Below are 26,510 nucleotides of genomic sequence, written 5' to 3' on the forward strand. Positions count from 1 at the left end.
TGATTCTCCACAAACCTTTATTCGCCATCTCGTTTTGTCTGTTTCTTACACAATGATGTAAGTAAAAACATACACCATGGGGGGGTGCGGGAGGAGGGGAGGGAGAGGGAACTGGGATTGACATGTAAAACAAGCTATTTAAAATTAATAAAAAAGAATATGTTTTCATTAAAAAAATACACCATGACTCAGAAAGTAGAAGGAAAACACACCTTATACATGATCCCAACAACCCCGTCCCCAGAATATTTGGCACATTTTCTGTATGTTTTTTATAATCTCCCACATGTATACTGGATTTTACTACAAGTACTTCTCATCCTTTAACCACTTAGACTGATAAAACACACAGACAGAATCTGCAAGAGAAGGTAACAGAGAACCTATGCAAACAGAAGAGCATGCTATGTGACTGCAGCAGAAGCAACTGTGGCCTCTGCATCTTTACAGAGGTGAGAAGGACCAGGAAAGGGCTTCCCCCAGCAGCCTGGACCGCAACTAGATTTCCAGGTGCCGCGGATTCCTTCTTGTAGTCCAGATCTCTCCACCCTTCTTGGTTTCATATCCCCCTTCCCAGACAGGGTTTTGCTATCTTGCTATGTAGCCCAGACTGGCCTCAAACTCACAGCAACTTCCTGCCCTGCCTCATTCTCTTACGAGACAGGGTTTCTCTGTATTGTTTCGGAGGCTGTCAGTCCAGCCCGGCCTCGAACTCACAGAGATCCTCCTGCCTCTGCCACCCGAGTGCTGGGATTAAAGGCATGCGCCACCACCGCTTGGCTGGCTGAATGTTCTTAAATCTCAGAAAATACACTCCAACCATGCAAGGAATTAATGAGAGGACACTACCTGTGGGAGCAACATTATCTATGTACAGCTTAAACATCTGCTAAGCTTAAATAGAAAACTCAAAACAAGTAAACATTTTAGTTAAACTAGAATTTTAATGCAATATTCTATATATATTCTAAATTTTCAATGAATCAGAAAATGAATAAAAACAAAATTTGTGTTAACTACATCCTTTAAAAAATTATACTAACAGCATGTTGACTTAACCACAGGCCTCAAGAACAAGTTGTCTACAGCGCCGCCCTGCCCACCACGGGGAATGGGGATGCTCAGCCCAGTGTGAAGACTCAGTGTGTGTCTACTGTAGTGACCGGATCGTGATGAAGCATGGCTGTATCCTCACGGAACGTCATGTTTCCCTCAACATGACCCAAACACTGTGTGTGCAGCCGCAAGCACCTAACAGTGCTTTATTTTATACACAGTGGACATTCAGCATGTATTTTAAAATAGCTGTCAAAACACTGGCCTTGGTGGCTAAAATAAACACAGCAACTTAACTAATACAAGAAAAAAAGGAAAGGAAAAAAGCCCACCAAAACACAACTTACTCAGAGAGAGGTAGGCGGTGTAACATTTACAGACAGCCTTGGCAGGCAGGGGTTAAATCAGGTGTTCACACAGTGCTGTGCCCTCGACACTACAGGACACACCTAACTAGCACTAGGGATTCGGCAGAAGAGGTGTGTGGCACTTCTATACCAGTGAAATTGGCTAATGTCACACAGGAAATGTGCTGGTATTCTGGGTTTATATGCTGAGGCCTGGCCATGACCCCTAGTAGCCCCGCGTGTGCCTGAAACCCCAGTAGCTGGGCGGTGCGGGCCGGAGGAGCTACAACAAAGCTCAGCTGCAGCTGGAGTGAGAGCCCCGCTGACTTCAGGGCTGACACACATCTGCACCCACACTTCCCCACCACTGTGCTGGGTGAGGGAGGCTGCTGGGCAATCCCCTAACAGTCACCCAGGCACCATTCGGGAAAGTGACGGGGCAGAACAATGAAAAGGGGAAAGGGGAAGCGAACAGTAGAAGCTGCTACTAATTCAGAGGGGCAGAAAACTGCCCTTTCCTCTAATCCAAACATGCAACAGCTTCTCATTACAAGATTACCTAAGCTATCTGAGGCAAAAGGCACCAACCATTTCTAAATCCAGTGGCCTGCATGCAGAGCGGGTCCCACAAGGGATCAAGAGTGCCTGCTCACTGCACACACCTATCTGACATTAATCATGTAAGCATTGATGAGAACAAGGCAAACAATGGGTTGAGTTGAGAATGAAGGGAGCTGACTGAGCCAATGGGAAGAGTCGGCAGTCTGGGCTGGACTCGAAGCTCAGAGGCAGCGAATCCACTTAGTGGGAAACAAAAGGCCCTAGGGTTGGTCCGAAGCACAGCAACAAAAACAAATCCCCAGCAACAGACACAGAGAACAGGCCCCTCGACAAGAAATCCCTGGCAACAGAGAACAGGCCTGGAAAGTTCTAAGGCTGCCTGCGTTTCTGGTTGGGGTTTCACTATGCAGCCCAGGCTGCCCCTGATAACTCAGTACATCCCAAGTTGGTTCTAATCCAACGAGCCTCCTGCCTTAGCTTCTGGAATGCTGGGATTATGGGTGTGTGTCACTCACCTTGCTAAACATTTCAAAATCACTAGACTTAAGGCGATTTAAAAAGCGAGGTCTTAGCCAAAACTTTTTATATAAACAAAACAAAACGGATGGATTGTGTACCCAGTCTATACAGCAGGAAAGCCTATTTACAAGCAAGACCCTCTTACTCTTGTAACGCTGTCCTGTTTGAAGAGCATGCACAACTCCCATCCCTGCACTTAGTGAGGAGCCCCAGGGCCCTGGAATAGGGACTATTTACAGCTCACTATAAACAACTTATGTACACCTGCTATGTATGCAGCAGCAATTAGGAGGCACTTGGTATAAGAGATCTTAACATCACTACTATTTACATTTCACATTCCCACCAGTCCCACCTCCAAATTAAAAATACTAAATTGTTTCAAAAGTTACTGTGGTTTCTAAACTAGGTTCTTGATCTTTTAATGTAAGCAAATGTTTGCTAGCGTCTGGCAGATGGATAACTTGCTGCTAAGTTACTTCATTCTTTTCCTCTTCTTCAAAAGTGCATCTCGCAGTGCCAGCTGCAAGAGAAGAGGAGAAAGCATCAGCAGGGAGAACTTGTTTCACCAACTGGGCCATCAAGTAACAAGTAAGAACCACGCGTCATCAGCCATCCCAAAACATCACACAGTGAAGTATTTCCTACAGGTTCCAATGCAGGTCGGCAAGATGGCTCAGTGGGTGAAGGCGACTGCTGCCACCCAGTAAGACCACCTCACCATATGTCACCGCCATAACTTCTTTTCAACGGCTCATACTTGAAGACATTAATTAATATTAGGAGTCAAACCTCTGGGAATTAGGCTCAAGACAAATATTTCTTCCTAGTTAACTCAGGCTCTTAACTTTAAAAGACTTTACTTTTATTAGTATGTGTGTGCACGAGTCATGGTCCCCCGTGGAGGTCAGAGGGCACCTCTGTGGAACTGATTCTCTCTCTGCACTTCATGGGTTCCTGGACTTTACCTGCTGAGCCATTTCCTCATCTCAGGCTCTAAGTTTTTTAATTTCTTTAGTCATCCTGTGTCAGGTAAAAAGAATGTGTGATGTCTGTGTTCTAGTTGGACGTGACTGTCTTCTAGCTACAGGAACTGGGGGCTCCTGCAATAACGATACTCAAGGTAGAATTTGAAGGCTGACTTCAAGGCCTGGGGGGGGAGAGACACAGAAAAAACGTCTGCAGTGACCTTATGCTTCCTACAGAAAGTGTCCCCTGACTTCAGGGGTGGCACCCAGCACTTGTCTGCTCCTCTCGGCACTTAGAGGTACAGGTGTCCACTCAAGATCTCTAAGCCTCACCAGACAGCCCACAATACTAAAGGCTATTAAGAACAAGCCCAAGTTTTAAGCAGGCAAGCAAGCTCAAGGCACACATCTTCAGTGTGTGATGAACAATTATCCCATTAATCCCCAAATATGACTCTTTGTTCCAGCTACTTGAAGAGATCTGGTTTCTTATTTACTAAGGTGTGTTAACTTGTGCTTTGTTTAGAAGGCATTTCTGGGAGCCAGATATCATGACTCACACCTTCAGCACCTGGCAGGCTGAGTCAGAAAGATGGAATTCAAGACCAGTCTGGGCTCATACTCATGGGAAACCCTGCCTCAAAAATATAAAAACCATTCTAGGATGGACGTGGCCTGGTTTTGCATCTAAACCCTGTGAAGTTCTGCATTTTCTGTCTCCATGCTCCCTGCTGGAGAAAGAATCTCTTTGTAGGCAGGTGGGTTGTTAGGACAGTATCTTAATAGGTTTGGCTAAGGAGGTCTAACACTCTCAGTGTCTTGTTGGCTGTGTGTGTTTACACTTCACTCAGTGGACCTGCTCATGCGCGTTACCGAGAAGCCCTGAGTAGTTAAGCTGCAGGCTCTTCACTCACAGGACCTGCGTGTGCATGCTACTCGGAAGTCCTGACTAGTTAAGCTGCAGGCCAAGCCCATCTCAGCGCCGGCTAGCTACCCGAGTCAGCACAACTATTTGTACATCTCACTCCTTCCCCCTCCAAATGCCATCAGCTGAAAGAAGGCATGCCTACAGTCCCTTCTCTCCCTGTGAGTGCCACACAGTGAAAGACCCACAGGGGGGAAGCGTTGGTCTTTCCTAGAGGGTACGGGGACTCTCTGAGCATCTGACATGAGGCGCACGCACACACGCACGCACGCTTGCACGCTTCAGTATCACACACACTAAAACAGGAATAGAACCCTGAATTTTAATTAGTTAACACAAATACAAAATATCTCAATAACTTCTGTATTGATTAGCTGTTAGAATTACTTTCACATATTAGGTAAATCAAGGTATACTACTAAAATTAATTTTATTATCTTTACTTTCAAGCACTGATCCTGCCCCAGCCTCCCGAGTTGCTGGGATTACAGATGTGAGCCACTACACCCAGCCTTATTATCTTTACTTAAAAATAATACTAGATGCATCTTTTTGTTTTTGTTTTTCGAGACAGGGTTTCTCTGCCTCACCCTGGCTGTCCTGGAACTCCCAGTGTAGACCAGGCTGGCCTTGAACTCACAGAGACCTGCCTGCCTCTGCCTCTAAGTATTGGGACTAAAGGTGTGTGCCACCACTGCCCAGCTTACTTGATACATATTATGTTCACTTTAAACACTGATGGTCTAAGTGCAGCTGAGACAATATGGAAAGTCAGGAACAAGAGTTATGTTCTATAACGAATAAAGCCTGAAGAAACTGCAGGCAAGGAAACAAATGCAGGAATGCTGATTCACTTGTCAGTCCCAGCAGCAAGACAACTGCAGGATGAAGAAACATTCTTAAACCAGCAGCCGTGAGTGTGTCATTCTTAGTTTAGTCTCAAATGTCTAGTCTTTGAGGGCAATGTTTTCAATCTGAAGCACTGCTGAGGATGAAAGCCCAGCTTCTCTATCATGCTAAAACCCGGCATTCTACAAAGCAGGATGTGGGGAGTGAGGCCCTACACCAAATTAACCTTGCAGACACAAGGCTGCCAACAGCAAGGCTGCCATTTCCTCAACTCCATGACGTTAGGAAGGCTCCGAAGGACGGTCTAGTCAATTCAACTATGTGGCAAAACCGGAGCCTTTATTTAGAGATGCCATCACTTTATTATCTACAGTGTTAAACACAGATTACAAGTAAAGAATGGCACACAGTCAGAGCTGCCCGGAGGGCTGGCCACTATACTGTCTTGGCAGGTTGCTGTTGGTTAGCTCCCAGGAAGGACAGTTCAGAGACTGGGTAGCCTGGAACTGCACAGATTCTCTACAGTGGCTTCAGAATGACATGTGATAAGCTCTGGCATGCTCCCAGAAGAGGAAGACACATGGCGTCAATCTGTTTACTACAGTGCATCACTGACATGAGCAGGCCACCGAGCAGCATGACTGCCGGGCCGTGCATGTAGCACATGCCTGCAATCAGGAAGCAAAGCAGCACCCAGGTGGCTGAAGCAAGCGACTCTCTGCAGAAAGCCAGCCTGGGTGCGTTCAAGCCACTAGAAAGCACACAGGAAGACCCTGTCGTGACACGAAGCAGGCAAGCAAACCAGCTAAGTGACAATGGAGAGAAATCCCAAAGGCTGGCGGACACGACACTCTCTGGGAAAGGACACACAGACTCACAACACAGCAGGACTGAGTGCCGAAAGCTAGTCCCACACCACCGCGGGACAGTTAGAAAAGCCCCATGCTAACGCATCAATTTCAACCTACTTCACAGGCCAGAGACCACATTAGCATGCGAATGGACCCCAGAGGGGACCCAGCTTGCTTCTCTTACAGAGAAGATGATCCAAGGTCACCCACAGGTCAGATGGAGACCCCTATCAGCTCAGGTTTGAGGCTTTCCCACCCCGACTGCCCCCAGCCTCAGAGTGCCCCCTCGAGCCCAAAGCACACTCGGCATGTGGTCCTCAGAAGGTACCCTCTGGTCAAGCAAACAGCCGCCTCGCGTTAGCACCCAGGCTCCACAATGAACCCACCTGCTTCTCCCGGAAGGAGCGCTTGGTTTTTGACCGGACATTCTGGCTATATCGCATCATCATAAAGTTCTTCTGTTTTTTCTTCTCTTTATTTGTGGAACTGGAAAACGGATTTATTTTGGTTTTCTTCCTCACAAATTCCTTTCGGTCTGTCCTTCCTGCCTATTAGCACAAAGCAATTAGTGATTAGTATTTCTTCACTAACAACACACCTCGGGCGTTATCTCATCACTCTGCTGGATGTCAAGGACAAGACAGGGACAAAGTACAGTTTTTGATCCCTAGGACTCAATCCAACAGAGACAAAGCTTGAGCTCAGTGAGAGCAAACACCCAGATTCCTCGGGATTCCAGAGGCCGTGCTGGTGTTGGCATGGTGGGAAAGGGGAAGGAAGACAGAGCGTGGGAGAGTGGAGGAGAAGGCACACGGTTCCAACTGTCCACATGGGTCTCTAGTCAAACCAGATCAAGGTGAGGAGGAGACCCGGTGCGACAGCAGTGAGGGACAACTCGGTCACTGCACACGCACACCGCGCGCGCGCGCGCGCGCACGCACACACACACACACACACACACACACACACACACACACACACACACACACACACACACACACGAGCGGCGCAGCAGCAGCTACAGGCCCACTCTGACTGTGAGCATGTTTCCCTGCTGCTTTAACAATGTGCTAAGCATTCTGAGACCACGGGGAGCGCATAATCTGCATTTCTATCCTCTGCACTGTGTTTTGGGTGGTAGTTACATGGCTATATACAGTTGTCAAAACTCATCTAACAGTCATGGATAGTGGGGGCATCTTTAATCCCAGCAGACATAGGCTGATTGAGTTCAATGCCAGCCTGGTCTACAAGAATTCCAGAACAGTCACACAGAGAGAGACCCTGTCACAAAGCAACAAAAAGGACACCAATCAAAAGAAAACAAAAGAAGCTCATCTTCTGGGCTGGGATGTGGCTCAGTTGGAAGAGGGCTTGCTTAGCAGGCACAGGCTCTGGGTCCTTTCCTCAGCCCCGCATAAACCAAGCATGGCAGTACATGTCTATAAACCACCTGGAGAGTAGAGGCAGGAGGGTCAGGAATCCAAAGGTCACCCTCAACTAAAGTTTTAGGCCAGCCTGGGTTGTGGGTTAAGATCCTGCCTGCCTTAAAACAAAACCTCACCTAAGAAAGGGGGGGAGGGGCAGAAAGAAAGGGAGGGAAAGTGAGCACGTGCCAGCAGGTTTATACCTACACACTAGGGGATTATGGTTCACTTTATTCTTTCTGTTCACAGGAGGAATGGTATGTCCTACTCACCATTGCAGTGGCTAGTCTGGTCTCCTTGTCAGACTTGGGCTTTTTGTGAAGGCGTTCAATGTCCCTCAGAGACAGCAATTCACCCCTGTGGAGAGGAACAAAACAATACAGAACAATGGGGACCTCCTTCCCCAGACATTTTCACTGCCATGCAGGCAGACTGAAGATCTGGGCGTGTCTCATTTTCACCTGGACTCCTCATCACTGTCGATTTCGATGTATTTCCTTTTCTGGGCTTTCCCGGGGGCAGCGTCCATTTCTTTCTTCATCTGGGCCATTCGGATTTTCTGGAAGTCATCCTGCGTTAAAACCCGACTCGTGCTGATGGCTGCAGCTTTGGCTTTCCGCTCCTCCATGGGCATGCTGTCCAGCTTCTTGGCCTTGAAGAGCACAGAGCCAAAAGGACAAATAGTTACCAGCTTAAGTGACAGTGCGGTCATTTCCATTTTAACACAGCCCAGCACACATGGCACCTTGGCAGACAGGACGATGCACTTGTGAGGTCACGTGGACTTACAATTTCTTGCTGCTCTTCGTCGGAAGAGTGGTGCACATCAACCCATTCACCATCTTCTTCCTCCCCGCTGAGACTGGCACTTTCCCATCCATCTGGGCGAAAGAGAAGTCACTGATACAGCTGCCATTTACACAGCCACCCAGACACTCAGATCTTGCCAGGCAGCTTCAGGGCTAGATCTTCCGTGGTGTGAGTGAGAACCTGGGTTCAATCCCCAGCAAAGGCAAGGCAAGGCAAAAGGGAGGAGAACGAACCTTCATCACTTCCTATATCCTCTTCTTTCTCAATCTCCAGAACCTCTGCTCCTGGAATGTAATCTTTAGCATCTAACTCTCCATACTCTTGTATTCTTGCTTCAATGGAGGCTTCAGTAGGTTTACCCTAAGAGATAAAATTATTTAAAAACAAGGTGCTTAGATTAAAAGGAACAATCATTATGAAAGGCCCTCTAGGGTGAGAACACTATTTAAAAAAAATGGAGATAGTCAAATAAAAGGAACAATTTGCTTACACATCAGATCAACAATGTAAAACCCCAGGCAGAGCACAGTTCACGTCTTTCTCAATGCTTTCTGATCTAAACTGAGAAACTGACTTTTGCAAAGAATACCGGCCCTGACTAAGTCTCAAGAGTGCCCAAGAGTGCCACCTCTCTGCGATACAAACACACTTCATCCCTGCTGAAAGAGGTGGCCCCTGGCTGACTGATACTGTGGACTCCAACCTGCCGACAGCATCAAACACTGGCATGTACAAGAAGTCGGCAGGCCTTTAAGACCCAGGCCTCATCACAGAACACATTTAGGCGACAAGGGTTGAGGATCAAGGAATTCAATCAGCTGCATCCTAAGCTTGAAGAACAGAGCCACACGCATCACACATAGTCTCCATGGAGGCATCACTCACTTTCTGAGACCACAAACTTTTGACCACCCTTAGTATGCCTCACCTACCCGGAACTTCTTCTGCAGCATCTGAGGGTTCAGGGTCCGGAAGAGATGAATCAGAGTTCTGGCAGACATCATCACGTCTATAAAACACCACCTTTGATTAGAAATGTTGAAGCAAAGACTACAGCGAGGTAAAGCGAGTCAACCATGCTCGCTGGCCCACAGGGAACGAAGTGCAACTCACTCTTATCTTTGTGCGTCTTATACTGAGCCAGGTCCTGGAGAAGTTCTTCAGTCATGGCCAAAGGACACCGAGCTGTTATCTCTTTTATAGCATTGATTCTGGAAAAGGAGCAATGAATTAAAAATAAAAGAGTAACTTTATGTTCAAAAATCAAAAGGAACACAGGCTGGATTTTATAGGCTTAGGACCCTAAACCTGCAGTGTGGCAGAGGAAAGAGGGTGAACAGCCTTGCAGGCTGTTACTCACGACAACAGTCACTTGTCCCGTCAGTGTAACAAGGACCAGGAATGGGTACAACAAATCATGGCAGGATTTGCTCACCCACTCTAAGGAGAGAAGGCATGAAGACGGCTTGGAAGGGTTAAAGGTCTTTAGAGCTGTTCTCCCAGCCACAGATGGCAAGAGAGATACAAAGTAACTGTTCAGCGTATCACCTAATGTGGGCAGGTTAGACAAGCCTTGGAGTTAACCAGAAGGGCTACGAAGTTCTCTGGTTTCTCTTTAGAGCGACTCATTAACAAATCCCACGTCCCAGTCTAAGAAAAATTCTTGGGGAGGGGGGAGTAAAGAGTAAAACTGCAAAATATCACATGGCTGATCAGAAGGACAGGCACTTTTTATCTGGTTCCCTCCTTAGAATTCTGATCAGTGAAAGGAAACACAGAGCCTCCAGAGAAGACTGCTGTTCTAGAGGCCACACCTACAGCTCTACTGTCCATGTTGGTACATTATAAACACCTACTGTCCCCAAGCATGCTGTACGTACCCTACAGTCATGACTTCCCCAGAGTTCTTGTCAGTAACAAAATTGTTGGCCACCGTCATGAGCAATGATTGAATAATCTGAGTTGGAAACAAAAGAGGTTGTATCGTGAGAGAGGTCTCTGCTTCCTGAGGAGAGCAGATTCTTCACTGCAAAAGCAGACTTCCACCTCCAGGATGGGAGCTGAGAATCAAAGCTAAGGAAGAGAGGGAGAAAGACATACTCCTCCAGGTCAGTAATCTGGGTTGCCAGCATTGGGCACAAGGTTCTTTCACATTGTTTTCTTTTTTAAAATTTAATATGTGTGTGTGTGTGCGTGCGTGCGCCAGTAGCCTCAGAGGCTAGAGGAGAGCACCAGAGCAGCTGGAACTCATTTCAGGCTGTCTGTGTGCTGTCTGACTTGGGTCTCTGAAGAGCAGCAAGTTCTCTAACCACTGATCCATCTTTCCAGCCCCCACTTCTGCTTTGTTTTGTTTTTCAGAGACAGGGTTCCTCTGTATAACAGCTCTAGCTGTCCTGGATCTCACTTTGTAGACCAGGCTGGCCTCGAGCTCACAGAGATCCTCCTGCCTCTGCCTCCTGAGAGCTGGCACCCGGCTACCTCTGTTTTCTTACTCTACGTATTCTATTATGTTGTTTTCAACAATGACTAAATCAAAACAAAACTCTGCTTTTAATCAAAGAATTACCAGCTTTAAACCACAGTCAGCATGAACTTATTAATACCCTTGGACCTTTCCTAGTCGTTTATTGAGAACCCTCAGCACGCTCCCTTCTGTGAACTGTACAGCTGACTCCGGTTACATGCCCTTAGGAGTTAGGTCTCCTCTGTTCATGTAAAGAAAGGGACAGGAGACACAGCAGCCCTGAAAGAAACCCTCATATGCTCAGCAGCGGCAACACTGTGCAATGGATCCCGGTGGCGGCACTCACTGTACTGCACCCCCCAACCCCCGGTCCAGAGGTCAGGGCAGTTCTCACCTCTGGCGGCACCAGGTGATGAGAGGCTTGTGCAGCAAACAGAAGGATCTTCGTAACTTCTGAAAGCACAAGAGACCAGAAGGGACACACATTATCATCTGCCTCCAAGGACTACAGCAACATGGCAAGCAAACTCAGTTATCACACAACTGTCACTTAACTTACTCCACCTGAACAGCAGCCTCTACCCATCTGCAGGGCTCCCCTCTTGGCTCCTTCAGGTCCACTGTTCAACTCTACCTCATCAAGAGGGCCTCTGAGATCCCCAGCCTAAAAGAGGATCTGCCTCCATACTCAATATTGTCCTTACTCTGCTTTTCTCTTCCGAACCTTGACCTGAGTACTATACTGCGCTGCCTAGACTTCCCTCCAGAGCACCAATTCGGTGAGAGTAAGAACTTAGTGCCTAACAGATGTACGCTCACCTTGGCTTTCTGTGTAGGCATAGAAACCAAGAAGGCTGTGTGTGGTAGCTCACCCTATGATCCTAGCACATAGGAGTGAGGTCCTAGGGACAGAAGGACCCGAGACTGGAGCCAGTCAGGGCTATACACCAAATCTGGTCTCAAGCCCCAAACTAACCAAACAAACATCTGCTGGACAAACACAAATGTACACATATGAAAACTCTCTTCCAAAGGAAGCAGTGTATGGAAAGAACAAGGCCTTTGGACCAGGCATGTGTCTCATGTCCGTTAGTGCAGCACACAAGGGGCCCACGCAGGAGGCTTACTGAAGTTCCAGCCAGCCTGGGCTACAGAGCCCGTTTCAAAAACAAACAAACCCCAAGCTGGGTGCAGTGGTGCATGCCAGAGGCAGGAGGACCTCTGTGAATTCAAGGCCAACCTGGTGTATACAGGGGGTTCCAGGCTAGCCAAGCACGAATAGTGAGAGCTTCTCAAAAATATAAAAACAAGCCAGACAAAAAGCCACCACCAACCAAAAATAAAATGAGGAGGCCTTTGGGAAAAGAGGCGAACACTGCCTTCTCATTCACTTGAATTCTGTGGTCACTTTCTGTACTTCCAAGAGACAACTGAAGCATTTCATCTAGTGACGTAGAGAAAGCACTAAGCATGGCGCTAGGCTCATGTCAGATGTTCAAATGTTCACTTCCTTCCTGTCGGTCATCTCTCCCTGCTTCTGTGTCACTGCTAACTGAGGAGGCACACAAGGCCATGGAGTCCCGCCACCACAACCTACGGTTAAAGTGAAAATTACATCATGTTTATGACTTATTTATTATGTGTATGGATGTTTTTCCTGCACACGTGTCTGTGCACCATACGCATGCCTGGTGCCTGTGTAGGTCAGAAGAGGGTATTGGATCTATTAACTGGAGTTATGGATGGTTGTAACCCACCATGTGGGGACTAGGAAGTAGACCAAGGTCCTCTGCAATAGCAGTATAGTGCTCCTAACTGTTGTGCCATCTCTCTAGGCCCAAAACTAGAATTTCTGATAAGAGAATTTATGTTACAAAAAGACTTGCAAGCAAGAATTTATCTTTATTTTTATTTTTTAGGGGTGTGTGTGTGTGTGTGTGTGTGGGCTGGACTGAAGTCCTGATCCTCCGGCCTCAGCTTTCCATCTTCCTTTCTTTTCTCTATATAAAACACACATAACTCTATCTGTCCTTAACGGTGCTATAGCAACAGACTAGCACCTATTAGGTTGCAGCCATCAAGGAACAGACACACAGGAAGTTTACCTCTTTGGTGGGGCTGCAGGAACCTTTGCACAAAAGGGTAGAAGTTGAAGAGGAAAAGCTGTGGAGAGAAGAATGCACCAACTTTAACATTTATGAAATGTAAGCATGAAATTTCAGTTTCCACCATGCAATTTCATCACCAAGATAAATGCACTGGCAAGCTTTTTGACTTGTTTTAGCCTCAGTAAGCAATTTCACCACAGGCTAATTCAATATGCTGCAATAACTCAGCGAAAGAATGTTCTCCCCCATTACCCTGCTCTCTTTCCATACAAGAGAGAAAGAGTAGAATGGGTAGGGAAAGGCAGACAAAACCCAACACCCTTGTAGTTTTGGCCCTGGCCTGGCTGCAGAGCTTTGTCTTGGTGTTCATAGAAGGAGAGCAAGGTCAGGACCAGCACTGGTCCTAAAGCCCCTGGGGACAGAACAGGGACAATCTGAGTGGCCCTAGTGTTATTAGAGTGCCACAAACTGATACCCCTGACTCTACTGTCAACTAGCCCAACTACACTGGAGGAAGGACTCTGGTCTCTGTATTTCTAACCAAGAAAAGCAAAATGTTGAACAATCTCAGAGCAGAACCAGTCATGACAGCCATGTTAGAAAACTGGGCTGGAGAGATGGCTAAGATGTTAACAGCAAGGGCTGCTCTTCCAGATGACCACGTGTTCCCAGTACCCACATGATGACTCACAGCCACAGGTAACTAACTCCAGTTCCAGAGGGTCTGATGCCCCAAAAGAGGGGCATTGAACACATGCATTACACAAAAATACATGCAGGCAAAACCCCCATACATGTAAGAGGAAAAAAACAAAGCCGTCAAGAGAACAATTCCAAGGGTCACTTCCTTGTGATCTAAAACTTTGGTAATCTTTTTCTAAAGGCAGCTATTCTGAAAGTATCCACATGCACACTATATACACACACCAAATAGCTCTAACTCAATACAAAAGAAATACCCAGGGATCCCTGCTTTGCAAACGTACAACCCCTACCCGAGACACCTGGAAGCTAATGCCAGGATGATTAGCACACTGGAAGGTAACAAGAAGAATCAAGAGAAGTATGTAGTTTATTCTGGCTCAGGAACATGTATGTGAAAGTATGAAGTACAGAGCACATAATGGTTACATGTGAACATGTGCATAGATTAGTATGTGCATATACACTGGAAAGGCAACAATGGTAAATAAAAGTAGTTGCTTTCAGGGGGAAAGGTTTGATTTCCTACTAATTCTAACCGTGTAAATGCTTGGGGATTAGAACCGAGACATTGTTCTACGTAACTGCTTTCCTTTACCAAGCCCACCCCACTCCTAACATCCACCAAGAGAAGCAGTGCATTTTACACCTCGTGAATTCCCTCCACTCCCGACATCCGCCATGAGAAGCTCTGTACCTCGTGAATTCCCACCAATCTGGAGATGAGGTTCATGAGCATCATCTTCACTTCAAACCTCTCCTTACAGCCCTCTAGCTGCTTCAGAAGCTTTTCTGCAAAATCTGGGAGGAAAGAATCAGAGGCACAGGGAAAGGGCACGAAGAGTTACATCACTGAAAAGATCAAATATGGCACCCCAAATTCGTCAAGACAGGGTTTCTCTGTATTGTTTTGGAGCCTGTCCTGGAACTCGCTCAGTAGACCAGGATTGGTCTCGAACTCAGAGATCCACCTGCCTCTGCCTCCCGAGTGCTGGGATTAAAGGTGTGTACCACCACCTCCCGGCCGTCTTAAGGACTCTTAAGTTTTTTTTTAGACAGGGTCTCACTACATAGCCTTAGTTGCCCTGGAACTCACTGTGTAGATCAGGCTGGTCTTTAGAACTCCGAGATCTGCCTGCCTCTGCCTCATGAGTGCTGTGCCAACACTCAAGGTGATTTCTAACATCTTTTAGAGAATATTAATTTTATGTGTATGCTTGTATGTGCACATGTGTGCGGATGTTCACAGAGGTGTTGGATCCCTCAAAGCCAGGTTGGCATTGTGAGGCACTTGATGTGGGTGCCAAGAACCAAACTTGGGTCCTGTGCAAGAGCAGACAGTGCTCTTAGCTGCTAGGGCAACTCTTCAGCCCTGGGTTTCAAGACATATTTTAAAAACTATTTCTTTTATCTCTTGATGTTATAATCATGTCATCTCCTCCTTCCCTTTCCTCCCTTCAAGCCCTCCCTTACCTTTCCCTGCCCTTTTCCATTAATTGCTGTTTCACACATATGTATATACATATTCCTAAATACAGGCTCCCGAGATGCTGTGCATCAGTCTCTGCAGTGACTACGGATATAGTTTGCTTCTAAGAGAGTGGTCTGCAGGCAGCCAGCAGCCAATCTACTAGGACTTTCTTGGAAGTGCAGACTCCAAAGTCACACACACCCCCTAATGAATCAGAATCTTCACTTTACCCAGTTTCCTAGGTGACTCAATTAAGAAAGACTGACCTAAAACAAGAGTAAGAAAACAGGAAGTGATAAGACCAATTAGGAACTCAGAAGTAGCAATTATGGTACCTTGAGGATCATGAATCAAATGAATAGCTGAAAAATTAAACACTTCTGGTTTCTTCTTCTTCTTTTGTTTCTGAAAGAGAAGGGAAACCCATTCAAAACCCCTTGGCTCTGAATTCCTGTGACATGTCAGCTAGGCAGTCCTCAGCCTGTCTGTGTGCTTGTGTCCTGAAGGCTTAGCCAGTCCTAGACTGACTGTAGGCTGTGTGCCCAACAGGGAAGATGTCAATGCTCTACTACTCTACTTTGTCTCACCGAGATAGGGTTTCTTACTGAACCTGGACTTACTGTTTTCTAGCAAGGCAGGCTGGTTATCAATTTCCAGGGACCCGCCTGTCTCCCCTCACATCAGGGCTAGCGTTACAGATGTGCGCAGCCACACCTGGCTTGCACTAGATATCTGAACTCAGGTGGCCACGCTTGCACAGCAGAGTTCTTACCCACGGAGCCATTTCCCTGTCCCCATTATATAAATACTTGTTCTAAAAATCTTTTCTCATTTGGAAGAACTAAAGTTGGTTTTTGCCTCTTAAAATTAAGCTTTGAGAAACCAGGTATGGTGGTGCATGCATTTAATCCCAGCACTTGGAAGGCAGGAAGGTGGCTCTCTTGAGTTTGAAGCCAGCCTGGTCTACAGAGTGAGTTCCAGGACAGCCAGAGCTAGCTACAAAGTCAAACCCTGTCTCAAAAACCAAATAAAACAACCAAACAACAACAAAAGTAAAAACAAATCGGCTATGAGATGTGTGACTTAAAGATTAAAGATGCAAATGCTAGCACAACGTAGAGGCTGGGGAAAAGGCTCAGTTGGCAGAGTGCTTGCCATGGGAGCCTGAGGACCTGAGTTTGCATCCTCAGCACCAAGCGGGATGTGGTGGCGTGCCCTGGAACTCTAGCTCTGCAAAGGCAGAGAGAGACAGGTGGATTCCCGGAGTTCACTGACCAGCCAGACTAGCCAGGCTCAGGGAGCAATCCTTTATCAAAGAGTAAGGTGCAAAGGGATTGAAGACACCCAACATTGATCTTGGCAATCTGCACCGTGTTCACAGGCACCTGCATAAATGTAAACTCGTGCACAAACATGTATACATGCTAACTGCCACACACAAATAAACTGTAACACCCATAAATGTGCACGCGCACACACACACACACACACACACACACACACACACACACACACACACACACACACACACACACACACAGAGGCTCCACGGGGATCAAACTAATGATATTTGGAATAACCATCACCAAATACCAAACTTTTTCAAAGAACTCATATCTAATCAAAGTAAATTTAATCAAATTCATTTAAGTCACAGTTTTGTCAGAGCTGAATATAACCTATTCATCTAAAATGTTAATGTTTACAATTCATTACACATTCTTAAGGTTTGTTTGTCTTTAATATTATCTCTTGATTCCAAACCTTAGCAGGCTACAAACTCCATGCGAGTCCTAACACTCATGGTTCCCACTGCAGTTTCCGGGTACAAATCTCACCTTTAGCACTTTCATGGCCTTTTCCAGCTTCTTCTTGTTTTTGGCGCCCTTCTTCCCCGTGGCATACTGCACCAGCAGGTCTCTCGCTGTGGGTCCTTCATCCTGAAGAACAAAGGACACTGGGAAACTGGGAGCAAGGAAAATCTGCACAGGAGCAGTGCACAGACCTTCAACTGCATCCCGCTTTGTTCTAGGGATTCACTTAATTTTTATTATGTGTGTCTGTGTGTAAGAATGTGCATGTGAGGCCGGGCGTTGGTGGCGCACGCCTTTAATCCCAGCACCCAGGAGGCAGAGGCAGGCGGATCTCTGTGAGTTCAGACCAGCCTGGTCTACAAGAGCTAGTTCCAGGACAGCCTCCAAAGCCACAGAGAAACCCTGTCTCAAAAAACCAAACAAAAAGAATATGATATGAGTGCAGTGCCCATGCAGGCCATCGGCCTTGAGTCCTCAGGAGCTGGAGTTACAGGTGTTAGGTTGTTTAATAAAATAACCTCGTCAGTGTCAACGTGTGTGTGTGTGTGCGTGTGTGTGTGTGTGTATGCAATAGTGCTTGCGTAGCTGTCAGAGGACAACTCTGCAGAATGATTCCTATTTCCATCCTTTACATGGCTTCTACAGATGCAGCTCACGTCGCTGGGATTGCTCCACAGGGCTTTATCTCTGAGCTATCTCTCTGGCCCCTATGTTTTAGTTCTTAAGACTTTTTGCACACACCTACTAATGAATACAACTTTTAAAATCAGGAACTATGCAACATGTGTGCTAAAAGAGGCCACACATTTTCCCTGCAGCGGTGATTTTTGTGCTCAGATTTAGTATTTACTTTTCATTTCAGTATGATATATGCAAACACAATGTTGCTTTTATTTGAAGGAAACTGTGAATGTATTCATCAATGGAAGCACACTTAAAGTGTAATACATTCCTATTCTGGATACTCAGTGGGTATTCACAGATCTGAACCAACTGCATCTGCATACAGCGACACAAAGCACACTCAGTGTGGACATATAACGCATAAAGCTGCTAAAAGTTTATGTAAGGCTCTCTGTACACACAAAAATGCACTGGAAACTAAATGGGTAACCTGGAAGGGGACCTAGGACAGAAACAACCCAGAGTCAAGAAAACCTTTACTCTGTCTACATTGTCTCAAAGTCTTTACAAGGAAATACAGTAACATGTTACCAGGGGTTCCTGGTCTAGTTACCACAATGTTAAAATCATTTATTTGTATTTGTGTGTGTGGGTCTGCACATCCCTGCAGATCTCCACAGAAAGCAGAAGATGTTGTTCACGCCTTTGGAGCTGGAGTTACATGCAGTTTTAAACTGCCCAACATAGGTGCTGGGAACCAAACTCTGGGCCTCTACAAGAGCAACAAGTGTTCTAACCACTGGGCAATTACTCTAGCCCTACATGGATATGCATATTTTTAATAATTTCTGTAAAAAAAGAACTTATTTTTACTTCCTCTAAAAATTTTATTTTTTAGCACAAATCTTGATTTTTAAAAACACTGTGACATTATCCTCCTCTCTTTCCTACTTTTGGGACAGTGGTACTATTTCATAACTGCCAGCATTCTCTTTTCTTCTAAATTTATATATGAACAGGAAGAAATAACTTAGAACTAAGATCGGGGTAGAATGAATGTGACTTACATTTTAGTTAGTCTTACTAGATAAATAATAGGAATAAATTGCAAATGTTTTGCATTAAAGTCTCAACATGGCAGGACTTTAAAAAGGACATATGTGACACTCGTTTCCTTCTAACTCTAACATCTGACAGACTGAACTCAGAGCAACACGTGAAGAACTGGACACCTCATTCAACTCACCTCGGACTCTGAGTCACTGTCCTGTTTCTCTTCCTCATCTTTGCCGAGAAAGAAAGTCAAAGCAGCAACTAGGATCTAAAGACCAACAAGAAACAAGTCAACACACCCATGTTACAACAAACACAGACTTCCAACCCACACGCACACGGAAGAAAAGAACCTCAAAGGGAGGGAGGGAATCACTCCTTCTCCATGATTTAAAATATTTCACAAACACGCAAAAAAGTCCTTAACTAGGATGAGGAGAGGGACGCAGGCAGCTCAATGGCAGTGCACATGCTTGAGAGTTAGGCCAGTCCCTGGGTTCCATCCCCAGAGCCCCCAAGTCAATCATTAATCAGAAGAAAGACTGTCAAGCACATGCTATATGGAAGGAGAGGTTAGCGCTCCCCTTGACAAGGATGGAGGGGCTTGAGCCTCACAACACACATGTAGTTAAGGCACTGGCATGGAAGCTGTGGCATCCGATCACTGTCTTTATACACTCTATCTACTGATAAACACTGACCTCAACAGAAACAACCGCCAGGCTCTATACAGCTCCCTTAGGGCAGACTGCTGAGAATTTCTATCTCAAGAAAGGAGCCACCACAGCCTTTCTTACAAGTCACACATTGTCTGAGTTTCTTTCAGCTGTGCCGGGGCCCGACAGAAGAAAAGCCGGGTATCACCGGGGAAAATAATGTGAACTGCTGCTGTTGTTTTGTTGCATCATGCAGTTGGGCTCGATGGCGTCTCTTTTTACAGAGTCGCTTTCCTGGCTCCCACTTTAGAGGAGTCAACTGAGCTACAGGGTTTTTAAGGTATGACGTAGAAATGGTAGCCATTCCCTCCTGACGCACCCAGCTCCACTTCGGTTCGCTTCTGCACAGCCCTACAGCTCACCTTGGTGACCTTGGAGAAACAGGCAGTTGTGATAACATTGACAGTTTTAGCATCATTCCTGGAAGAGAAAACGGCATCAAACACCAAGGACCTCTGACATTAGGATGGTCAATTCTAGGATTTCACAGTGACAAGCTGCTGAGAGTCAGCACAGGCACAAAACTTCCCTAAGTTCCAGCTAAGTCTAAGACACAACTTGAAGCCATCAATGTGAAGAACATTTGGTGCCACAGGAACCCTACTCCAAAAACAAAACCACCAAAAACTCAGAAGGAAAAAAACTGCAATACCCAGGGTTAGAGGAACGGCTAGTGAGGAGAGTGCTCCTATGAGGACTGGAGTTCAAATCCCACCACTCCTGTCAGGGGGGCATGGGGCCTGTCTGTTGACAGAGATGGGATCCCAACAGCAAACCAGTTACCCAGATTAGCTGAACTAAACTGAGTTCTACTGGGTTCAAATGAGAGACTCTGTCTCATACCTTACGGTAAAGAGCAACTGAGGAAGACAACAGATGTCAGGCTTGGGTACACCCACACACACTCCTAATGTATACAAACATTATTTTAAAAACTTAAACAGTGCTGGGCGTTGATGGCCCATGCCTTTAATCCCAGCACTGGGAGGCAGAGGAAGGAGGATCTCTGTGAGTTCCAGGCCAGCCTGGTCTACAGAGCAAGTGCCAGGATAGGCTCCAAACAATACAGAGAAACCCTGTCTCAAACATCAGTGAAATCTCAACCACAGCTGACAAAAGGTTTACTTCAGCTCACACTCCATCACTGAGAGATGCTAGAGCAGGAGCTGAAGCAGAGACCACCAAGTGCTGCTTTTGGCTTTCTTCCTGGTTTCTTTGTTTGTTTGGTTTTGGTTTTTCGAGACAGGGTTTCTCTGTATTGTTTTGGAGGCTGTCCTGGAACTCGCTCTTGTAGACCAGGCTGGTTTTGAACTCACAGAGATCCGCCTGCCTCTGCCTCCCAAGTGCTGGGACTAAAGGCGTGAGCCACCAATGCCCGGCTCATTCTGTTTTCTTGAACAACTCAGGGCCATGTGCAGGGATAACACTGCACCATGGGCTGCGCCCTCCCACATCCATCACTAATTAAAAAGATGCACCATAAACTCCTACAGAGCATCTGATGGAGGCATCTTCTCAGCTGAGGTTCCGCTTCCCAGATAGCAGTAACGCATGTTGAGCTGACAAAAGCACCAAACACATGAATGCCTCTGCACATTATGCTCAACTCAATGGATAACAGAAGTACATTAGAGTGTAAGGTTAAAACAAAGACAAAAAGCCACACTTATCTATGAGTCCTGTAATCATTATAAAGGAAATATAGCTGGGTGGTGGTGGTGCACACCTTTAATCCCAGCACTTGGGAGGCAGAGGCAGCAGATCTCTGAATCTGAGGCCAGTCTGGTCTACAGAGGGAGTTTCAGGACAGCCAGAGCTCTGTATGTGTGTGTGTGAATTTCCCATGAGAAAAATCCCTGCTTGAGTTACCAGATGTTCCTTCTGTAGAGTTCGATCATCACATCCAAAGACATCTTGGCTGCGGTGGCGTTACTGTCTCTCAGCATCGTGTACATGAAATTCTGCAGCACCTAGGGAACAAGGAGGATGAGGACTCGGATGTACAGACAGCACAGGCTTCCAGCAAGGACGCAAAGGGCACTTACCACATTCACTTTATTGTTCTTGTGTTTGGCGTTTATGTTCTTGATGTCAGTCACAATATGTGTGTACAGAGTCTGAGGAAAGAAAGCACAGGAAACCCATGAGCATGTCTGACCTTGGAGAAAAGCACCAATACGCAGGACAACCCTGCTTCTCCTATTTCCTTCTCTACTAGAAGAGATCCAAAGAAGCAAACACTCAAGAGCAGCTAAAGGTAAGGCTGCCCCCGGGGTCCTTACCAAATGAACACGTCTACCCCAGAGAAAAGAAAACCTAGTCCCTACCTGTTACACAAACAGTCAGAACTCCTTTGTTTACAACAGGCAAAAAGGAGAAGCAACGCAAACACCCACTGGGTGATGAATGGCACTGATGATGGGTAAACAAGTGGCAGAGCCATACAGTGATATTTGTCAATGAAAAGGACACGATCTTGAAACAGCAGGCTGAGGGCAAGAAGACAGCTGCAAAAAAAGTAATGTGTAACTCCACTAACATCAAGAATAGGCAAACTGCGGTACTGTACCACTCTTGAGACAGAGGTAGGAAGAGTGTTCGAGGCAGCCTGGATTGCAACAAGGTCAAAGTCAGGCTGGACTACTTAGTCTGAAAGACTCAAGGGCTGGGATGCAGCTTAGTGAACAAGCACTTCCAGCAACTGCAAGGCGCTGGACTCAACCTCCAGCACCACAAGAAACCCAGAAACAGAAAGCACAGAGGACCTGAGAGATGGCTCAGCAGTTAAGAGCACTGGCTGCTTGTGCAGAGGACCCAAGTTCAGTTCCCAGCACACACATGGTGACTCACAACTGTCTGTAACTCCAGTTCAAGGGGACTTGACACCCTCTTCTGGATTCTGTGAGCAATAAATGCATGTAGTATACATACACACATAGGTTAAACACCCACACAAATAAAAACGAGTCTTTCAAAAAAGTTCATTGAACTGTACACTATAAATGAATATAAAATATTTCTTTTTATTATGTTTAATTAACGTAGTTGTGTATGTGCCTGCATTTGGGTATGTGCACATGAGAGCAGGTGCCATGGTGGCCAGAGGTGTCAGATCCCTTGGAGCTGGAGTTCCTGATGGTTGTCACTGTCCGATGAGGGTGCTGGAACTGAACCTGGATCCTCTGGAAGAGCAGTGAGTGCTCAACGCCGAGCCATCTCTCCAGCCCCTAACTCTTCTAAGAGAAGCAAACATCTGACCGAACGCATGACAATTCTGTGACTAAACGGGGCCAAAACATGGTACCATGGATCATTTGTAGTTCACGACTTAGACCAGAACTATAAACGCTCAAACCAAATAGTAGTAGCCTTTTAATATTTGGTATGAGGGATTAACTTAATGAATATAAACTTAAGCTTTTCTTTCTGAAACTTGTTTCATAAGCCTTGATGGGAGATGAAATTCTGTAAATCTAGCTCTTATTGGTTGTTGAATAAAGCACTGTTGGCCAATAGGGAAGCAAGATAGGTGGGACTACGAGTCAAGGAGGATTCTGGGAAAGAGAGGCAGAGTCAGTCACAATGTAGCCTCCAAAGGAGTAAGAGATCTGGACCATTTTCTCTGGTAAGAGAAATACTTAAGATTATGGGTTAAATACTTAACTCAGAGCTAGCCAGTAAGAAACAAACAAATGGCCAACAGCTTCATAATTAATACAGCGTCCTGTGTGTTATTTGGGGACTACAACTGTGGCAGAGCCCAGGCGGCTGGCGGGGGGAGGGGAGGCACAACGGACCAAAGTGCCAGGCAAGGAAGACTACACTCAATCAACAAGCCTTCAGCTCCTGTCTTAAATAAGCAAATATATAGTCATAGAAAAATGCTAAAACAACAAAAAGTTTTTATTGTGCAGGTTGGTTCTAGCTAGTGTGCATGTCCTCATGTAACCATTCAGTACAGCATAGTCATGAAGAGACTAGGTTTTGGCACCAGACTGCATGGGTTCATGGTCTAGTCCTACACATACAGAAGCTGTATGACTGACCGAGACAAGCCATTTGCAGTGCCTCAACCAGTCTGTATAGCATTAACCATAAAGACCTCAACAATCTCTGTTTCAGGTTTTTGTGAATAAACACATACTGGAAGCCTTTGAGATTAATGCTAGTCCAGAGTGGCATTCAGCAAATGTTGGTTATTAATATTAAACTGCATAGCTGTATCAGCTATATCTCTTACCCTATCAAATGAGTTAATAATTCTGTGAACTCTGAACTCTGTCACGTCAGCTCATGAAGAGAGGGATGTAGGCAGCAAATGTTGGTTCTTTACCTTCCGCAGGAGCTTGTCGTGGCATCGCAGAAGCTCAAAGAAGAGCTCTAGCAAACTCGATGGGTTGATGAGATTTTTATTTCTCAGCAAGATCAACGCTTTGCAAAATGTCTAGGGGGAGGAAAAGAACATACTAGATGATGGTGAAGTTAATCAAATGAGAAACCTGGCATGCACATCCACCTCTGCCCTGCCCCAGGCACCAGAAAGGTGTTCCGCTGGAAGGTGCCCTCACTTCTCCATTGTCATTGCATGCACAGGACATTTTAACTCTCCTACCATTCGGAGATCCGGGTCCAAGACAGTGTGATTGTAGGAGAGCAGCTCCTTTAGCTCTTGTGGGAAGTTACTGAGATGCTCCGGGTAGCAGTGGCCAATCTGTAACAAAGCAGAGTTCTTCTCAGGGCGGCCTTTCTCCCTGCTGCCAGCTTTCCCTGTATGCTAATTTTTCTACAACTCTCATGGTTCCAGTGGCTTTTTTTGTGAAATGTACACAGCACAATTGAGAACCTGCTTGTATGATGAATTAAAAAAAAAACCTTTTTGATTTTTGTTCTGGTTGGTCTGTGTTAAATCAAAATCCTCTAACACATCTTAGGAAGAAGGCCGGAAATAGCAGGGGTGGGGCGGGGGCGGGGCAGTGGTACTTCTGCACCTCTGTCCCACTGAGGAATTACCATTACCTTCTTACCTGTGCCATGAACATCACCAGCTCTGCCAGATCTTTGCTCGGTTTATTTGGTTGTAACTTGAAAATCTCCATATTGGATTTATAGTGATTATACTGCTGGAGGAACTGTAGGGGAAAGAGAATGGAGTCTGTCACACTCTTTTATGCAGAATAACAAGGTGCACACATCTTTGCCAGCGGCGCAGAGAAAAGGTCTAGGTATGTAAGAACACACTTTATTTGGTGGTCCTAGGATTAAAACCAAGGCTTCATGAATGGCAGGTGAACCCTCTACCAAGTCACACCCCCAGCTCTTAAAACATTCCTTTCTCCTTCTCTGTATCTGTCCACCTGGATTTTGAAAAATCTCCAGCACCACATGGCTCCTGTGAGCCCTGTTCCTTAGGATAGAAGCTTGAGCAGAGAGGCATAAACAAAGGGCCAGGAACTCAGACTGTGGCCTGTTCTCCCGTCCACATCACATGAACTCCTGTATGGCCCAGCTATAACACTCCTGAGTATACAGCAAAAGGACTCCAATCAAACACTACAGATACACTTGCACAACCGTGTTTATTGGTGTGCTACCTATTACAGCCAGAAACAGAACTGGCCTGGGTGTTCATCAACAGAAAGAATGTACAATGAAAATTTGGCACATATACACATTTTTTTCAGCTACGAGCAACAATATAATCATGACATTGGAAGGAAATCATTATGTTAAGAAAGTAAGCTAGACTTCTTTCTTATGTTTCCTCTCCTAAGCAGAATTTAGATCTAAATTTATGTTGATGACACAAGTTAGAAAGGGGGATATGGGGGAAGACTCTTTTTTCATGTATACTGAGTATTTACATGTATGTGTGTACACATGTGCCTGGCATCCAGAGGCCAGAAGAGGGTGTAGGCTCCTCCGAAACTGGAGTTACAGATGGTTATGAGACATGATGAAGATGTTGGGAACCAAACCTGGGTCCTCTGGAAAAGCAACCAGTGCTCTTAACCACTGAGTCACTCCCCAGGAAGATGAGGTCTTAAAGGGGTGCTGGGAACTGAAATGTATGGGACATCAATACAGAAGCAGGGGCTGTCTGGGAAAAGGAAGGGGACCAGGAAGGCTTGGGAAGGGCAGTGTAGAAGGGGGCAGGTAAGAACAAAACGCAGCATATACATACGAGAGTCTGAAATAAAGCCCACCACTCTGCATGCTAACAGAAAAAGAAAGGCAAGGACTCTTAATCGACACCTTTGCGAATGACGGGACTCGGGACACCGGAAAGCCCTGCCTGTCAGTACTTTGTTGTACCAGTCTGGCACTCTCTATTGGCGGCCACCCGAAGTATTGAAAAGCATTTGTATAAACACTCATATGTAAAGATACATGAGTTTGGGGGAGAGGGACAATCAAAAAACGAGCTGAGTTATCCTCTGGGGAAAAAAGTCACAGTGTCGCGGGAAGTCAACGGCAGCAGCCTGGGATGATGGTTTAAATGCTTCCGAGACAAATGCGTGTCTGAAGTCTCCACCAGGCTAACAGCACAAAGCCACCGCTTTCATTTCGTCTCACTTCACGCACCTGAAGTGCTAAGGCCCTCACAACTGTCGACCTCGATCTTTTCCCAAAGCGTTTTCTCAACTCTAGCTCAGGCTGGCTCCCAATGGGTTGGAACCCTGGCTTCACCGCACCTTCTAAGGTTCTGACGGCGGCCCGGGCATCTGAGAACGCTCTGCTCGTCCTGGCAGGGCTCGGGGGGCTGGGGCGCGGCCGTCTGTGGGAAGCATCTGTAAGCACGACTCCTCCAAAGCGAGGGGCTAATTAAATGAGTCTCTGATCCGAGGCGGCCGGCGGCTGGGCGCGGCCCTCGGCACCGCGGCGGGGTGGCTGCACAAATGCGCAGGCGACAGGTTTTAAGCCGTGTCTCGGCGGCAGCGAGTGGGGTCTGCAAGCGGCGGGAGACGAGCCCTGAGGAACGTTCCTTCCCCGCACCCTCTCCTCCCGGGAGGACCCCAGAGCCGCATCCCCGTCCCACCTCCTCGACGTAGGCTGGCGGGTCCCGCTTGATCAGGTTCTGTAACTGCGGCAGGTTGCTGGGCAGCTTGTTGTTGTTCCTGCCCGACATGGTGGCGGCAGATGGGCTACCTGGCGGGGACTTCTTGGAAAACGTAGGCCCTCGCCAGTCACGGCCGGTCCCCGCGGCAGCTTAGACTCGTGTGTCCCAGAGTAACCGGAAGCAGCACG

The 26,510-nt window shown here is 46.5% G+C and overlaps 1 protein-coding gene and 1 non-coding gene across 3 annotated transcripts; one reads left to right on the forward strand and one right to left on the reverse strand.

The window, feature by feature from the left end:
- Window positions 1–26,510, reverse strand: Sdad1 (SDA1 domain containing 1). 2 transcript variants are annotated; one of them, XM_040747407.1, is made up of 22 exons: window positions 26,302–26,509; window positions 24,290–24,394; window positions 23,878–23,976; window positions 23,599–23,709; window positions 21,311–21,382; window positions 21,135–21,235; window positions 19,628–19,685; window positions 18,743–18,817; window positions 16,897–16,998; window positions 15,394–15,463; window positions 14,285–14,388; window positions 12,883–12,940; window positions 11,172–11,230; window positions 10,194–10,270; window positions 9,427–9,524; window positions 9,246–9,322; window positions 8,547–8,673; window positions 8,293–8,384; window positions 7,965–8,155; window positions 7,776–7,860; window positions 6,463–6,624; window positions 1–3,006 (listed from the first exon to the last, which is right to left on the reverse strand). In XM_040747407.1, exons 1-22 carry the CDS (start codon window positions 26,389–26,391, stop codon window positions 2,959–2,961), a joined length of 2,061 nt encoding a protein of 686 aa, XP_040603341.1. In that variant the 5' UTR covers window positions 26,392–26,509; the 3' UTR covers window positions 1–2,958. The 2 variants fall into 2 exon arrangements, with proteins under 2 accessions (XP_040603341.1, XP_040603342.1); XM_040747408.1 differs by lacking the exons at window positions 1–3,006; window positions 6,463–6,624 and adding an exon at window positions 7,390–7,529 and having other exon boundaries at window positions 26,302–26,510.
- LOC121141037 lies at window positions 19,103–19,222 on the forward strand. The gene has a single exon (XR_005877985.1). It is a non-coding gene; the product is annotated as a U6atac minor spliceosomal RNA (small nuclear RNA).

Source organism: Mesocricetus auratus, unplaced genomic scaffold, assembly GCF_017639785.1.
Source record: "Mesocricetus auratus isolate SY011 unplaced genomic scaffold, BCM_Maur_2.0 Super-Scaffold_100006, whole genome shotgun sequence".
NCBI lineage: Eukaryota > Metazoa > Chordata > Mammalia > Rodentia > Cricetidae > Mesocricetus > Mesocricetus auratus.

Bases quoted from the DNA above. Each gene is read 5' to 3' on its own strand.
- Sdad1 (XM_040747407.1), bottom strand. From the start codon at position 26,391: ATGTCGGGCAGGAACAACAACAAGCTGCCCAGCAACCTGCCGCAGTTA. The intron at 18,818-19,627 runs GTGAGCTGTAGG...GTTGGTCTTTAG, and splicing joins GTTTCTCCAAGGTCACCAAG to ATCCTAGTTGCTGCTTTGAC. The intron at 3,007-6,462 runs GTGGGTTCATTG...CTTCTCTTGCAG, and splicing joins GCTCCTTCCGGGAGAAGCAG to CTGGCACTGCGAGATGCACT.